Below are 17,426 nucleotides of genomic sequence, written 5' to 3'. Positions count from 1 at the left end.
ATGTCCGGAAAAGCATTCACGCATGACTTTCCACCACTATCGTACCACACATCACGCCATGCTCTCTGAAGGGTGGGCACAGATTTCGCGCACTCGTGTGAAAGCCTATTCCGCCTTTCCTTCCACCTTCCTCGCGTGTACTGCTAGTCGTTAGGGGAAAATGAAAACGTGGCCAGATAGGAACATGATCGGCTTTACTGCTGGTGATGTGCTAAGTCTTTAAAAACCAGGCTTGTAAAAAAACCAGGCTTTGTTGTTGGGACGTAGCTTCGAATATCGTAGTACAAGCTGTTCACATGATATGTTTTTCTGCAAAGAAGCTCTTCGGCTACGTTGCCCAAACCACTAATAGGGGCGGGGTGCTTACGATAACGCACCTACTAAACGAAAATGTGGAAGCCTCTTTTCGGTATGTTTATTTTTTGTATTCACTGTTGGGCTGCATTAGCGTGCATGTCTCGTTTTATATCACGATCTACTTTTCGTTCGATGACTGACTGCTTTCAAACCGTTGCTTCGTTCACTAATCGCACTACACACGCCGATCTACCACTGGTTCCTTATCTCGATCGAACACTGATATTGACGAATGCTTCACGAGAGCTCTACCAGTCGAAAAATCACAACTTGTATTGAGATTGTAGCCGGTATAGTAAACGAATGCAGCAGACGTACTTGTCCGCACCGACCGCACACCGCAGCTCCGCGTGGTTTTCTAATGGAGTCGGAAAACCCGCGAGTGGTCCTGCAACCCTTCGTAGTCGGCTCTCGAGCAATTACGAGAGCAGCACTGTTCGAGAGAGCAGAGAGAGCTGAAAAGGCGCCACGGCACATCAACCGCGGGGCCGCGTTTGCACACAATTTCAACCCTAGAAAGCGCGTAAGCATGGTTATCGCGTAAGGGTGGTGCAAGAGCGGCAACGCATCCCGCCGGGAGTCCCCATCCAAACGTTCCGGCGCCACCACACACGGCATGTTGGTCGAAGAGCGACAGTTATTTACGCGTACACAAGCGATGGATCGCAGACCTTAAAACATGTGTGCGTCACTCGCTGTGAGCTGTTTTTAAGACGAACTGTTTCAGCTCGATTCTCTTCCGTTTTGTAAACTCATTTTATGGCCGGTTTATATGTCTATCCCGGAGAAGCATAATGTAGTAGATTTTGTTCGTTCATTAGAGCCGCTCGCTTGCTATTCACGATGGATTGGTGGTGCTAAAGCAAAAGACGTACGGTTTAACGAATACGCACGCACCGCCTCGAATTTTGGGATATTTGCGCAATCGATTTCCAATCCTAGACCTCACTCTCTTGGCTCGGTATCGTTTCTTTACATTAAATTCTTCTCTTCATTGGCGCGGGCGCCATACCCCACAATCCACCCATGGTTCTCTTTCATATAATTTTTTTCTCTCGCATAGAATATTCGACTCTCGCTCGCTCGCAGTTTACTCCCGTTGTTTAACATAAAAGACAAAGCCTTTCCCACAGCATAAGCACACAGTCACTTTACTCACGTTTGGTGAAACCCCATGAGCCACCATTCGCACATATATCGGTTTGCAAAAGACAAGAAGAAAGACGTGAAGAAACCCCTGTCGAAATCGGACACAAGTATCGGCAAACTGCTCATAAGATGCGGTGTGCTGCAAACAGCATGTACAACCGGTTCCAACGATATTTTTTCTACTGTACCGGCAATCGAATCCGCAACGACATTGCTTTCGCAAAATCCCACTAACAATAACATCCAATTGCATCGTAGACTTTTGATTTCCAGGATTTTCTATAAAAGTTCTTTAATTCAAATTCGAAGATGATGGCAAATGGCTAACGAAAATAATGCTCGACATGGAGACCTCGTTTTAACATTTAATACAATCAAAAACAAAGCTACCCAAATTATGTCTAGTTATTGCTGCACTCTTCCACGAAAGGCATAATGTTTCCTCCTTTACCACATCACTATCAGGGACTTCCGAAGCATCGATTCAAATACATGTTGCTTACATTCGATCGCACATAATAAAATATCAAGAGCTATACACACTTTAATTAACTAGACGTAGAATGCATAACATAATGAAGCATAACAGTAACACTAGCGCAAAAGGAGATATTCCAAATATTTTTCCAAATAAAAAAATTATCAAAATATCACCACTGTACAGTACAAACTTACAATATCGGTAAAATATCCTCCACTAAAAAATAACACAGCATCTTAATTTATCAACAACAATTAGTTTGTTAGTACACCCAACTTCCTGCTCAACTTTTTGACGCAAAACTGTCAAATTCGTTTTTTCCTGTTGTAGGTAAAAGCGCTACCGTTCAACATACCGCACCATGCTTTTCGTGAATCGAGACGTTTCATGTTTCTCGCGCATACACATAGATCGCACACGTTTATATTGCAAGATTTGATGATTCAAATCAGCTGGGCGACAAGCAATGCAAAGCACAATTCTGCTTCTGTTCACTTAAATGTTTTGGTTAAATTAATTGTTTTATGAAAATGTCTTTTCCCTACATTTATGCTATAATCCTATGTTATAAACCATGTATAACTGCATCATAAAATAGTGAAATTTTATATTAGGTTCAATTGTCATGTAGTAAACATAGACCCACTTACTTGTGGACTATGTAGCTCGTATGATTAAAATGAATTGATTATTATTCGTATTTTTAAGCCCTCTGCAAATTGTCAGAGAATTTCCCGTCATTTATTTCTCATTGATATTTTAAAGCGTTTCACACTTTTTGCCTCTCAATATACAAAAAAAAATGAATAACAAAACTGCTTCGTGATCATGAACAACACATTAAAAGCAAGTTTACCCATCTCAATTAAAAAAAACAATTCCTCTCACTGGCTAGCACCGGGTATGTATTGTATGTTAGGATCAACAATAAAGGCTAGATTGTGCGTGGTAATTGAGAATCTCATTACGAGAATAATGTGCCACAGTATCTTAAGCATCGAATTCTGTGGATTACACATTCTATGACATCTGGGATGGCTCAAGCAATACAAAAATTAAAAATAGAATGCTGTGGGCGATGAATTTCTGCCACGGAGATTAGGCAAAATTCAGATTCAACTTTTAGGTTCCATGATTTCTTGGTAACCGGTTTTAAGTGGCTTATATAAAATCAAGCTATCAAAAACATGTCGGTACTTTCAACCCACTTTAGTATTGTAATTTGGATGCCGTTTTCCAAATTTTAGAATAAAAAATCTATTTTTCTGTACTGCGACGTCACAAAACTATCAAAGATTCATCCACGTACTCGTAAGGTTTCAGTGTTCATAGTTATTGCCCAATATGTAGCATTCGTTTTACAAATTTTGCATCTTAACATACTCTCCGGAGGAGGAGTAACGCAATCTAGCACAGTAGAAATTTTAACAAGACACATGACTCTTTCTTTTCTTCCAGGATATCGCAACATGCTACATTGGTTAATGCGAAACCATAGATTCTCTTAAACACAGTAAACATACTTCCTTCTTTGCGTACGAAAGCAATCTTCGGCAAACACAACTTTCGTAACTGTACGACTGCTCTTGACGTTTAACTAACCTAAAATGACAGAAGAAAGAAAATACGATAGAGAAAAAGACACGAAATCGTGTGACAGGTAATCTGAGGTTATGTGTTAACAGACGAATAATGGGCTGAAGATCACTGTTTTGGACATTGCTAAAAATTTCTAGCCACAGTATTTCACTGATGAGCAGCAACAATTCCCATTATCAAATAAAAGTACGAATACGGTTTGAATATATACAAAAACACAAGTTACCAGTATCAACTTTTCCTACGAGAAAGAACTGACTTTGGCAATCACCGCGCAGCACTGCAAAATTTAGATACTTTTTCACGCTTCTTAAGATTCAGGAAATTTCATAATTTCAAATATTGAGTTATAGCAAAGCAACATTTATGATTTGACAAGTCCTAACTATTTTGTGCGTGATTTATGACCCCCACAACTTCTTTTTGAAAGATGTTCCCAATATTCTCCACCGTGGCTGCAGAAATTGCAACGTAGTAGGTGCTACCGCCTGTCGATCGAGGTCTTCAAACTCTCCAATCGTATCGTTCCATCCTTTCATCGCCTCACTGAAACATTATCAAAGGATCCCTTTCTGCCAGCTTACATACCTTTAATCTTCCCCGTTCGCCTGAGCCAGGAAAAGTCGGATCACTCGATTTCTTGAAGAACTGTCGTCGGTTTGTGCACAAAAATCACCACTAAGAAAAATATTTTCCCGAATTCCGAGTTTAGCTCTGGTTTAGAACCTCGGCAGATACGAAACGCGACCACGATAGTAAAACGAAGACGACGACGACGACGGTGACAACGAACGATGATGGCTACCACACGAATTGGATGAAGAAAGGGAATAATGAATTCTTCTTCTATTGCTGGCTCTTCGGTCTGCTTCACACTTTTCCCTTTCGGAACACAAGCTCTGCTACACACACACGCACTTATGGTCCACCGCACACGTAACTAATCCACGCACAGCTTTTTCGCAGGGAAAACACAACATGTACCACCAATACCAGAAGGGCTGATTGCTGCCGTTTCGTTCTTTCGCTTTAGACGTGCACGCCTTCGCTCTCTTTCTGACTTTTTCAACTTCACTTTAAACCACTACACTCGAATGCACCCGACTTACTCATACACGAGCCGAAACGTTTTTTACCTCCGTTTTCTTCCGTTGAACCACATGCTAGGCTTTTGACAGGTTTTTTTTCGCCCCTAGCCGTCCGTTGGTTGTCTTTTTGCAACTCCTCGTCCCGTGCCAGAGCACACGCAACAATTCAATCCGATATGCGTATCAACTCGCAGCAAAACATGCAGCGACACTTCTAGCAAGAGCGTTTTAATATTTTAACAATTTTAAACAACAGCAAGACAGTGAGGCTTGTTGTAGAAAAAGAAAAAAAGGGAAAAATAATGAAAACATATTTAAAGAACTGCTGCCCATGGCTGCAATAACATGCGGCATCAATAAGCGGTAGTTTCATCTAAGTTTGACATAGTGCTTCTTTCGTTGAAATAATAGGTTGCTATACATGTAACACTTATACTTACCCAATATTTTATCTACCCACTGTAACCGGAACTAGAAATCCGTTTGCGAATTCTGAACTTCCGTGTTCCCCCGCTGTTTGATGGCCGCGTAGCCCAAAAAAGCGGGAGGCACAATAAGGAACAGCAACCAGCAAAAGGATGATTTTAGCTGTGTTCTTTAGAATGCAGCCGAATAACACCATCGATTGTTTGTTGGACTATAACCGAATCGTTGTTCGATACCAAATATTGTATTTGCACACAAGAAGAAAGAAAAAATGCGCTAATATACGAGAGCAGAAATATCACCGCTGACTTCAACAACAATAACACCTCGAATGGATGCTTTAGTACAACAATTTTCGCTCCATCGTGCGAAATCTAATAGATCCCTTATGTACGGGTAACACACAATTCACAGCAGACGTTGATTAAGAAATATTTTTTAGAAAAATATGCACATCGAATAGCTTTTCGGTAGTTGCTTAAAATTAACTCCTGATAAAAACTCATTGGAATGTACTGTTTTTTTTTGAAAAAATATTATTTGATTAGCTATGAAATGCAATAGAATTTAAGTTTTTTTTAGTTCCTAGCAAAACATGGAGTGTTTTAGTAGCTACAATACAAAGGCATAATATTATAATTAATTAAGAACTATTAAACTACGTATTAGTTTAGTTCTTCCTTGTAATTCAAAAGATACAGGAACATCAAATGTTGAGAGATACATAAAAAACAAAAAAAATATATTATAGCGTACTAATCGAATTAGTACTAAACTTCCACAATGTATGATTTTTACTTTCTTCATCAATATGTTATCAAACATTAAGAAATATTAAAAAAATCGTATTGATTTTATTACAGTTACTAAATTATACATTTATACTCCTTCAAATTTGGTTTGAACGGAAAACTAACTCCATTTAGCATGCCATAATTTTGCTTGTTTCAGATTCAAAGAGCTGTAACGACTATGCGGAATACAAAAATAGTAGTTTTGTTTATATTAATGTTTATTCAAATTTTTTTGTACTTATTGCTCCATGCAACTTGTAGCAATATATAAACATACACACACACACACACACACACACACACACACACACATATATATATATATATATATATATATATATATATATATATATATATATATATATATATATATATATATATATATATATATATATATATATATATATATTCTTGTCTCTTTAGTTTTATATGGACAATACATTACGCACTTAATTAATGGACTATCCATGATCAATGAAATGAATATATCGATGTTGCGTTGTTAGATGTACAATGATGTACAATTAATTTATACATACAATCATCAAAGGCCAAGCTATGTCAGTATTTGAAATATTGTAGTAATCAGGATTTTTGTTTTATTCAATCACATAAATCGCTGATACTGCTCTTTTATAAATATAAGCACATATTTAGCCGATACAGCAGTGTTAAGATTATAAACACCATGGCGGAAAAAGTGTGAGTGCAGCATGAGCGAAGCTCTGATGTTTATAATGCCATGCATTCTCAGTATCACATGCAAGAATAAGCGAATAAGCTGGCAATGCTATATAATGTGTCGAATGATTCATTCTGTGCCATCATGTTCTGAGAATAAGTCTTAAGCCTTTTTTGAAAGTTGTGATCCGTTCTTAAACGTTCAAGGTGCATAGAGATATTCTATATGTTAGTGGCATAGAGATATTCTATATGTCAGTTTCTAGCAATTTTGGAGCGAATTTGAACGTTAGCCTACTTTGTCTCGAAAATCTGTGCCATACCACGCAGTATACGTTTGCTATTCAAGAACTTATTACGGTGGAATATTCACACTAGTTTCAGTGCGTGTGAAATAAATGAATTTAACTAACTAAAAAAGCATAAATTAAAATCTTCATGATCTATTACTTCGATGTGTGAAATACATACGCGCCTGAGTGGAAAGTTGCATCATAAAATTTGACTAGTATTCAGTAGATACTACGGTTTCCCAGCTCCTCTTGTCGTAACACAATGAACAACGAAGAATATCAAAAAATGGTCCGTGAGCATTGGTCTTATCAGCTTGTGCGGGAATTGGCAGACGAAAAATTGCATTTGGATAGTACCCAGCTTTCGGTCGCGATCAGAGATCTCTTTCCCAAGGCACGTTTCCATTATCTCGTGCTACCGAAGAAAGAAATTGATACGCTGCATGAAGTATGTTCGTCATAAATGTTTTACTAATCGACAGTTTTAATACTCAAATAAAAATATCTTTTCTGCATCGGTGTCTGTTTTAGCTGACGATTCAAGATATTGATTTATTGAAGGATATGTACGATCTTGGACTACGTGTGATACGTAAAAACGGGTTAAATCCAAGCCACTTCAAATTCGGATATCACCTTGCACCGCACATGAAGCGGCTTCATCTCCACGTAATTTCTACGGACTTCCATTCTCGGTCATTGAAAAGGCGGCACCACTGGACTATATTCAACTCCGATCTGTTTATGACACACGATGGTATAGTGTTCTTATCTTGCAGTTCCCTGCTACATGTGCTTCGCTCTAACTAACTAACGTTTGTTGCTTCTTAATTCTAGCTGTGCTGAAGGAACTTGCATTACATGGTGTTATTCAACCTCGGCCGATGGACTATATTCGTGCTTTGCGCGAGGGTCCCTTAACATGCCATCGCTGTGCTTTTACAACCAGTGAGTTAGGAATTATTAAAGTCCACATTATCACGCACCTACATGAAATGTGACGCAGACTATTTTGTGGAATTATTTTTACAATATGACTTTGTGTTTAAATAGGTTTAACTGAGCAATGGAACAAGGATCTTTATTGTCTCCAATGAACTATGAACTAATGAACTTATTGTCTCTAATGAACTAATTATCTCTAATGAACTTGCAGGAAACGAATTTAAAAGAGAGACATTTACATCCATTGCTTTGTTTGTCGAATAATTGTTCTTTTTTTTTAAATATTAAAAATATAAAAGGCGAAAAACGGTACAACCTTGCTTATTTCTTACTTATTAGGGTACTACGATCTCTTGGCGGTCTTGTCTTCTTCCAATAAAAGGCACAACCTCTCGCATTCGAACGCAGTCTGGCGATCATTAATTTCGGCCTTTTTGCCGGACGTATCTGCGCCATCTCTTCCTCTTAGTTTGGGCCTACCACGGCTCTTCTGGCCATTTGGACATCCTAAAAGGAATTATGTGTGGGCTGGGACGGTCGGAAACATAGTAAAAATACGATCAACCCACTGGAGCATGGGGATTCTAATATGCTTCACAGCAATGAGACTATAATACAGTTCATAGAGCTCGTCGTTATATCGGATCCTCTATGGATCCAGGGTGTTCCATGGCCGAAGCGTTAGTGTGCAGCAAAATATACGTGAGTATCGGGTTCGAATCTCGCGACGGAGCGTACGCAGAACTGTTTATTATCCTATCTAGCTGCGTGAAAATTTTAACTCATAGAAAGCCTTAGCTTAGCAAGGCCAGCCCTTGCCAGTACAACGGTCATTGATCTATTTAAGAAAAAGAAGAAGAAGATTATTCTTCTACATATAAGGGGATTAGAAAACCCCTTATGAGCTTCTTTCTTTCGAACACTATATCTGAAAGGCGCTTGTCAGTACTAGAACTAAGAACATGTTTTGTCTCTTGTTTCTTTTTTTTAATCAAGTGTGTGATATTTAATTTTATCAAACTGATCGTTAGACTTTGAGTTCTACTTCGCTTATTACATTTTATTCAAATTAAGTAAATCACAAGCTGATGTTCTTCCAAACGATTATATTAAACTAAACGAAGCTAAGACAACTGGCTCGAAATTCGCTCCATATTCATCGAGTACACTGAGTGCGAAGAAATTAGGTTTCGATCTTGCAGGGCTGTATAGAGCTCCAGCGCGTTTATTTTGCGACTAACCGTAGGATATCTGCAAATAAAAACAAACCATATCAATAAGCACCAGTGGGCAGAAAGCATGCAACAGCCAGAACGTACAATTGCTCGCAGCTTGCCAAAAATGTAGAATCCGTCGATGGTGTCTTGAGGTAACTGACTATCTCCCGGTCCAGCTCCATTGGTTCATCATCGATTTTACTCTTCGTGACCGTGTTGCGCACGAACGGATGCTTCATCTCGCAGCCTACGTCATAGAAAAACGTACCGTTCGCGGTGATACGATAATGCTTGCGAGCGGTAATGATCGCAGTAAGCACGTTCTTCAGCAGCACTTGGACGGAGTTTACGATCAGATCGACTGCCGCATCGTCCGCACTGGCGAGACCGTGTTCCCAAGCTCCAACAAGCAACCGTCCCATCACCAGCCCGTTATCGGGTAGAAACAATTCCTGTGCGGCGTAGCGCATTGCAGGTAGTGTGCCACCGGCAACACCCAGTGGTGGTGACGGATGTTCCGTACCGGTAAATTCACGTGAGATGTATTCGTACGGTGACATCGGTTCAAATGTTGCCCGATCGGATGACGATTTGGACGAACGCTTTCGTTTTTTGGAACTACGGCCATCGTTCTGCTGCATAGACGTAAGGTTCGTGCCGTCGCCTGTGTTGCCGTACGTCTCAGATGTGGATGTTATATGCCCTCCGTCGCAGATGTTGTTGGAAAATTGCGGAACAGAAACGGCATCGATTTTGTTGAGAATTGCCAGCAAGAAACGGTTGTGCAGATTTAGCTGGTTCGAGCTGAACAGCTTGCGGCACTCAAGATCAAATTCCTCTTTAGAATGCTTCTTACGAAACCACAGTTTCATGTTGGTTAAGTACATGGCCCATTTGTCACCGAGTGCTAGCATGAGTGCTTGCTTAGCGTTGTTCACTTCGTTGTTTTGTGTATCATTGCTCATTTTGATAGCGGTAGCAAATGCATCTCACAAAATAACAAACAAAATATAATCGCCTTCACAAAGCTTAAGATATGTTCTGGATTGCACGGATCGTTTGTAAACAATTGCTACTGTCATTCTGATTTCGAATGGCAGCTAAAGAAAGGACAGCCCTGTACAACTCTAGAGCGGTCGAAGAGTTGGTGATTAAATCATATTCTTTGAGAAACAAAATAATATTTTTTTAATCTCACAAAAGTAGCAAATAAATACGCTAAAACTCATTCAATTTGCTGAAATTTTGCACATATGGATACAAAGAGTCTTGGACTTTCAGTCCGTCTACTGGGTAACCAATAAAAGCTCCGATTCAGCAGATACAGTATTCTCTAGTAGAATTTTAAAAAAATCACTAAAAAATTGATTGTTTACAAGTAGTTGAAAAAAAGAAAAGTACCTTTTTTAAATTAAAAAAAAAAGATTTAAATTTTCTGTTTATCCAAATACTAGTTCTGTTATCAAAAATCGAAATTAAAAGCATGGGTTTATCGTTAAAATAAATTATTTTTTTCAAAGAAACTTAAGAAACAAATAAAAAAAACACCAGTAACATGAAACTGCTATATTTTTCGCCGGCTTTAGGTCGAAACCAGCCTTTGTGCAAGTGGTTTCTACTAGGTTTTAGTTATGCAAGGTAGAACCGTACTTGTTCTGTAACGACGTCCGTGTCACACGTGGATGTTGGTACTACGAAAAATTTACGCTTTTCATCGGCTTTATTTAGAGCAAATAATCAATTGCAACATCAGCTCTATTTCGCTACTTTTATTGAAGTCTTGTTTTATAAATAAAACAGAGGATTATGATTTTTATAGTGTTTCTAGAGCAGCACATGAAGCGTATAACCTAACAGAATCTAGTACAACATATACACACATATACGAATAGAACGAATAGAAACAAAGATTTTACCTATTTATAACGTGAAACACATAATACAATACGGAGCCGAGCAGATAGATTTTGTGGCAGTTGTTGCATAATGGCACCATTGGATTAATTTTTGACGGAAACGAAATCTAAAGTTCCGAAGCCCAGAAGAGGTTGTTGGAGTACCAGCTCGGTGTGGTTAGCGTGGGCAATAACGTCACCCAACCGACCAAACCGAGCACATAAAATCCGATAAACAGATACTTCTTGTGATTCGGTTGCGAGCACACTTCCTGAACATCCGGAAACCCCATATGGTTGCAGAAGGCATGCACGACAAAGGGTGCCACAAAATGCCCCGAGCGTACGAACAGGTGTGACGAGTAGATGCCAAATATGGTGGTGTAGAAAAATTGAAACAACGATACTAGCAGAACTTCGCGCAAGGGACGACCATTCTGCAGACGCTCCTTGATATGATGCAAGTGGGCCAGTCCGAACAGGAGCGGTGTGATGAGCATCGCGATCGATGGACGAAACGATTGCAGCAGCAGAGGCAGCATGCAGGCACGAAAGGTGAATTCTTCCGACAACGGCGCGACGATATGGTTCCGTATCCATACCAAATTACGCACAGCATTCATCCAGTACATCGGTTCCGAATAAATGCGCCAAATGCCGTTCGATAGCTGGACGCTAAGTGGCCCGAGGAACAGTACCATCGTGAGCAACAATGGAAGGAACGTGGCGGTAAATAGTCCTTCCCTTCGGAATCCCATTATTTGCCACATACTGTAATGTTGCCATACGTCCTTGCTTGAAATTATTAGCACGAAAAAGGGAGCTATGAGCATTACGACAAACACACTAAAAAAGCGCCGCTTTATGGTTGAAGGATGGTCACTAAAATAGGATGGTTTGAAACATAATGAGATTTTTCGCCTCGATGTCACCGATTCCGGTCTGCAGGTGTAATGCATCTTACCGATCGTGTTTCGAATTCCATACGTATAAACTAGCTACATAAACTACTGATATCACAAAACAGGCCCCAACCGAAACGATAGGGTGCAGGAAACCAGTTCCCGTAACGGCGGCATCGGGAGTCTGTTCCGTTGTCATCTCGTTTGCCACACCGGCAGACAAGATTTTCATGAACAGATCCCAGCACCTCAGGATCAGTACCAGCTGTTCCACTTTTGCATTCGTTCAACAATGTCAGGGATATTATCACAGCAATAAGGGGAGTGCGGAGGATGGGTAAAACAATGGTTGAATAATGAGCCGCTGATCCTTGGAGGTGCGGAAAGGAAATGTATCTTTAGCGGCTTCTGCTTCACTTTGAGCCAAGGAATGTGTCTTGGGGCAAAACAATAGGATAAGGTTTGATCGAGAAAGTGTGCATGGATCTACTATGCATAAGAACGAATGCCGGGATAAACAGATAAGTACATTTTAAACAATTAAATTAACAATTTATTTAGAGCAACAAAAACCAACAAAACAACCGCCCAGTCCCTGACACAACAACAATCTGTCAGTGGGTCACTCACATCAAGGGTTAATTTAGCAATCGAAAACGTGAGACTTATCTATTTTTTGGATATGTAAATCTTATGATTGCTAAAATTGATAATAAAAAAATTTATCATAATCGGAAAATTGAATTCCATCAACGAATACTCATAATAGTTATCAAAAATAAATGTAATGCTCATGCTGTTATAACTTAGATCTTTTGCACCAGGGCTTATGACAGCTGTTCGTCATCAACATTTTTTGTTGACAACATCGAAAATTTCTTCACTCTGTATGTCCGGAAATTTTGCTCCAAAAGAGCACAAAAGATAATATCAATTGTGTGTGGGAAATGGTAATAAGATAGTGTAACTGAACCCCTTATCCACCAAGTGGCCGGTAATGGAAGAGATACGGGGGTTTGAGAAACGTTTTAAACGCAGTTTCCGAATGCCTTGAGAAGAACGCCACGAAATCAGCGACAACAAAACTGCGACGAGCGGTTTCTTTAACCGTAAAACGTATGCCTTCAAACGTGCTCACGCAGAAGTGATTTAGAATCGTGAGAACATTGAGAGTGTCGTTGTAAAACATGGCCTACTCTAACAACGTTGGAGACATCGTTCATTTGAACGTCGGTGGGACGAAATTTTCTACGTCACGGCAAACTCTGACTTGGGTTCCAGATACGTTCTTTACATCTCTGCTAAATGGACGTATATCAAGGTAAGTGCCACTACAGGTGCATGGTCTCCTCAAACCGGAATCGATTAAAGTATGTCTCTATCTCGGTCAGTTTGCGTGATGAAACGGATGCCATTTTCATCGATCGCGATCCGAAACTGTTCAGTTTGATACTAAACTACCTACGAACAAAGGAAATCGATATCAAATCAGTTGATATTCGCGTATTGCGTCATGAGGCCGAGTTTTACAATATTGCTCCGTTGATCAAGCGACTTATGCTGTGCGAGGAAATGGATCAGTCCAGTTGTGGCGATGTACTGTTCTATGGTTATCTTCCAGCCCCTAGTAAGTGCCGAACCACATACAATTTGGCTTGGATCTATAGCGATAAGTTATTTGCAGATATTCCCATCCAAGAGATTCCGATCGGTAGCTCGATAAGTGCAACTTCCGCAAGCACATATGCGGCGAATAACTCTCCAGCGCCAGCCAAACCGCAGGAATCTCTCCCTGGTCCGTCAAACGGCCAGCATAGGTTACAACAACAACAACAGACGCAATCGCCGGTAAATCAGCAGTACATTAATGCGAACAGTCCCGCAGCTTCATACCATGGTGCAGCATCTGGCAATGCACCGGGGGGAACATGTCAAGGCAATCCACGACCCGGCTCGATGGTTCGTGTTCCAGAATTTCCACCAGGCCCAGCGGGTCCATGCACTAGCGGTTCGACCAACGGTGCAGGAAGTGGAGGAGGTTCAGTGGCGGGCGTGTCCGGAACAGGTGGTGCCGGTGGTAGCAATTCTTCAAGGCATGCGGGACATTCGCGGAATTCGTCCTGGGATTTACGCGTTTCGTACAATGGTAATGGTAACCGTAATTCGCAATGGATGCCGGGACATTCCCGTACCGCTTCGCTTGATATGATGCGCCACTCGCGAAACTCGTCCTTCGATCTGAACAAATGCATACGCAATGACGTAGGGCTGCTTTTTGGTCCTGGCACGACTGGAACCGGCTGGGCCGACCCAATGAGGGTGCAGATCATTAATGCTCACCACAACTGGATCTCGGTTGCGTACGCTCACTTCGTTACCTGTTACCGCCTGAAGGACTATTCGGGCTGGCAGCAGATCTTCGTCTCACCCTACATTGAAACTACGATCGAGCGTATCGCGATTAACGCGAAGATGAATTTGGCTACCTCGGCCGGCGAACAGTCGCATAGCAAGATGGTTGCAATCTCGTACGGCAGTCAGATCAGACTGTGGGGAATCTCAGAAGACGGCAGCAAGGCTGAAGTGGGCACGTTTAATTTGCACGTGCGCGTCGAGTATCTATTCTTCATCGGGAGCCAGCTGGTGGCTCTTTCCTCATCTGGCAAAATCGGTGTTTGGCACGCAATGACGCAGCACTGGCAAATACAGGATCTGGTGCCTATTCTTTCCTTCGATACGGCCGGTTCGTTCCTACTGTTAGGATGTAACAATGGATCCATCTATTACATCGGTAAGCTCCTCCTACAGTGCACCGTTTGGCCATGGCTCGTAATGGACCAATCAACATTAAAATTGCAGATATGCAGAAATTTCCTCTTCGCATGAAGGACAACGATTTGCTCGTAACGGAACTGTATAAGGACCCATCCAACGATCACATTACGGCTATCTCCGTGTATCTGACTCCGAAAACGACAAGTATGTGCCCTAAATCGAATCATAGCTTTTACATTTTTGCAGCAGAAAAACACTACCATTCCATTAAGTATCCGTACGCTAACACACCTAGTAACACGTTGAAATTAGCTATTGTAGTATATTTATTTCAACGAAATCATTAGTACACACCCTCTCCGTGAGATACGGTATGCACTGTTATCACAATCACAGTACCACCACCTTGTCTACCGGTAGCAGCATCCGCTAAATGCTTCCGGTAAACCAAATCCGTACACGAACACATCATTTCAAACATCTGCCTTCGAAGCTTCAACTGAAAAGGACACGCTTGTTTTCTTCAAGAACACGTTTTCTGTGCGGTTGCCATTCGCAGTTATTTATAATTCTGCTTACATTTCACTTCAATAAATTGCCACTCTGGTTCGTAACTTTAGCTTTATTTTGTGATCGTTCCTTCCTTTCTTTTCGTTGAAAACATGATCGCCCACGTGTCGCTGCGCGCCAAATGGGGAACATTATGTTTTACCTTTGGCACATCACGATATTTGGATTTGGAATGTTACATTTACTTTCTCTCTTTCTCTTTTATTTCTTTTCACGCCAATCACGCCACTTTCGTGATATATTGGCGATGTTTTGATCATTTCTTATGGTTTCGGCTCAATAGCCGCGGATCGTGTGAAGGAAGGTAACCTGTCGTTCAGCAGGAAGCAAGCAGCAGAATACACACTTTTTGTGATTATTTTATTTTATTTCTTCGTCCGCCGGCGTGGCTTCGTTTTGCTTTCTGTTTGGGTTTCTTGTGCTCGTGTTTATGGTTTTCTTTTCTTATGTGCAACATTCTAGTTGTGTTAATGTTACTCCAAACTAAAAACCGGCATGTGAATGATCTGAGCGCATTTTCTGGTTGCATTTATGTACTGCATATATCGTAGCTGGCTTTAAACAAATTCGTTCAACATGAGCCACTACTAGTCCTACGCATACTTGTTTCATATGTCCTGTTAGTTCCCATTTAATCATCGATAAGGCGGTGGTGGTGGTGCTGTTGGGGATACAGATGCTCTTTTTCCTTGTTGCAATATCAAAGCTTGGAAAGATACCAAGATATTATGTTTTGACCTGTTTGCGCTTTCAAACGAACACTGGGCCAGGCCGGCAGCAGTACGTTCTGTTTTCTTCCTAGCGTTTAAAAGTTGTATTTATTGTTTTGCCAAGCTACTTTCATCTGCTTTTTTGTGAAATTGAGCAGCACGTGTTCTAATTTGTTTTGCTTGTCGCCCGTTAGGTCTTTCGGGAAATTGGATCGAAATTGCATACGGAACCCGATCGGGCTCGGTTAGAGTTATCGTCCAGCACCCGGAAACCGTAGGGCATGGACCACAGCTGTTTCAAACATTCACCGTACACCAGAGCCCGGTGACAAAAGTAACGTTGTCAGAGAAGTTCCTGATCTCAGTGTGCAGTGAATACAACCACGTGCGTACCTGGCAGGTACCACGTTTTCGTGGTATGATCTCCACCCAGCCTGGCTCGACACCTGAGGCATCGTTTAAGGTAAGCCAGGAAGCTTTCGTCAGCTTTACAGACTTCGCGAGATTAAAAAAACGAAATATATCATGCAATCAATTTTCTAGATCGTCTCGCTGGAAGCCGTTGATTCCACGTACAGCTACTCCGCTGGGAACGATTTCGGCCCGTTTGGCGAGCAAGACGATGAGCAAATATTCGTGCAAAAGGTCGTACCGGATACGGATCAGCTGTACGTGCGACTCGCTTCGAACGGTGAACGTGTTTGCCTAATACGTTCCGTCGACGGCACAACGATCACATCGTTCTGTGTGCATGAATGTGAAGGATCGCGCATGGGTTCAAGACCGCGACGCATCATCTTGTCCGGTCACTGTAACGGGGCAATACAGATGTGGGATCTCACAACCGCGCTTGAGATTTCGAAAAAGAAAGATCAACCAAAGCGAACCGTTGGAGGTCCGACGGCCGATGAGCTGATCCGAGAACTGGATCAATGCGATTTAAGCAACAGTCACTGTTCGACACCATGTATGTCTCCTTGTCCTTCGGCTCTCTCCAATAGCATCGAATCCAGTACGGTGGGTCGGCTAAAACCTTTTAACGTGGCGTTTCTGAACCAATCGGCAGCTGCGTCCGCCTCAGCTGGGCTAAGTAGTCATGCTGTACAGCCGCAAGGAGTTGCAGCAGGATCGGCTGCCGTCGCCGTTTTGCCATCACCTGCCGTACCTCTGCCCAATCAACCGAACTGATCTTGACTTTACCGGCAAAGGGATATTTGAGATTGGATTCTGTGCTGTCATCTGGAGGTTGAAATCTAACGTGGTTCAGTATAAACGTTCATTCGGACAGGAGTCCATGTGTGTGATACTCAGAGAGCAGCCGCATCAAGGAAACAAAAGGCTCTAAGCTCTCAAAGTTTACGTAGGCGTAAGCAGTTTTTCTTCCCAGCTAGTTTTTTCACTATATTGTGTGACTCTCGTGGCAGAATCCAGTTTTTGAAGCTCAACTCTCAAATTTCGATAGTCTCACAGGCACTGGTTATCGTAATTTGCACTGCTACTTGTGCTTTTTAACCAATCACTCATCTTAGAATATTGACTGTTTT

The 17,426-nt window shown here is 41.4% G+C and overlaps 4 protein-coding genes across 4 annotated transcripts; 2 read left to right on the top strand and 2 right to left on the bottom strand.

The window, feature by feature from the left end:
- Positions 1 to 7,130: 7,130 nt before the first annotated feature.
- Positions 7,131 to 7,965, top strand: LOC128721092 (aprataxin). The gene is made up of 4 exons (XM_053814813.1): positions 7,131 to 7,316; positions 7,400 to 7,625; positions 7,706 to 7,816; positions 7,922 to 7,965. The coding sequence occupies exons 1-4, from the start codon at positions 7,131 to 7,133 to the stop codon at positions 7,963 to 7,965; spliced, it is 567 nt and encodes a 188-aa protein (XP_053670788.1).
- A 972-nt stretch (positions 7,966 to 8,937) lies between these two features.
- LOC128720332 (transcriptional adapter 1-like) lies at positions 8,938 to 9,995 on the bottom strand. Its single transcript, XM_053813998.1, has 2 exons — positions 9,133 to 9,995; positions 8,938 to 9,064 (listed from the first exon to the last, which is right to left on the bottom strand). The coding sequence occupies exons 1-2, from the start codon at positions 9,993 to 9,995 to the stop codon at positions 8,938 to 8,940; spliced, it is 990 nt and encodes a 329-aa protein (XP_053669973.1).
- Positions 9,996 to 10,812: 817 nt separating this feature from the next.
- LOC128730801 (CAAX prenyl protease 2) lies at positions 10,813 to 12,059 on the bottom strand. The gene is made up of 2 exons (XM_053823881.1): positions 11,890 to 12,059; positions 10,813 to 11,807 (listed from the first exon to the last, which is right to left on the bottom strand). The coding sequence occupies exons 1-2, from the start codon at positions 12,057 to 12,059 to the stop codon at positions 11,054 to 11,056; spliced, it is 924 nt and encodes a 307-aa protein (XP_053679856.1). The 3' UTR covers positions 10,813 to 11,053.
- A 955-nt stretch (positions 12,060 to 13,014) lies between these two features.
- LOC128721084 (SH3KBP1-binding protein 1) lies at positions 13,015 to 17,070 on the top strand. Its single transcript, XM_053814802.1, has 7 exons — positions 13,015 to 13,148; positions 13,219 to 13,454; positions 13,512 to 14,618; positions 14,687 to 14,806; positions 15,456 to 15,476; positions 16,077 to 16,345; positions 16,426 to 17,070. The coding sequence occupies exons 1-7, from the start codon at positions 13,015 to 13,017 to the stop codon at positions 17,068 to 17,070; spliced, it is 2,532 nt and encodes an 843-aa protein (XP_053670777.1).
- The last annotated feature ends 356 nt before the right edge of the window (positions 17,071 to 17,426 follow it).

This window comes from Anopheles nili, chromosome 2 (genome assembly GCF_943737925.1).
Source record: "Anopheles nili chromosome 2, idAnoNiliSN_F5_01, whole genome shotgun sequence".
Lineage (NCBI taxonomy): Eukaryota > Metazoa > Arthropoda > Insecta > Diptera > Culicidae > Anopheles > Anopheles nili.
The sequence above is the reverse complement of the archived record's forward strand: the minus strand, read 5'-3'. Positions and strand labels throughout refer to the sequence as shown.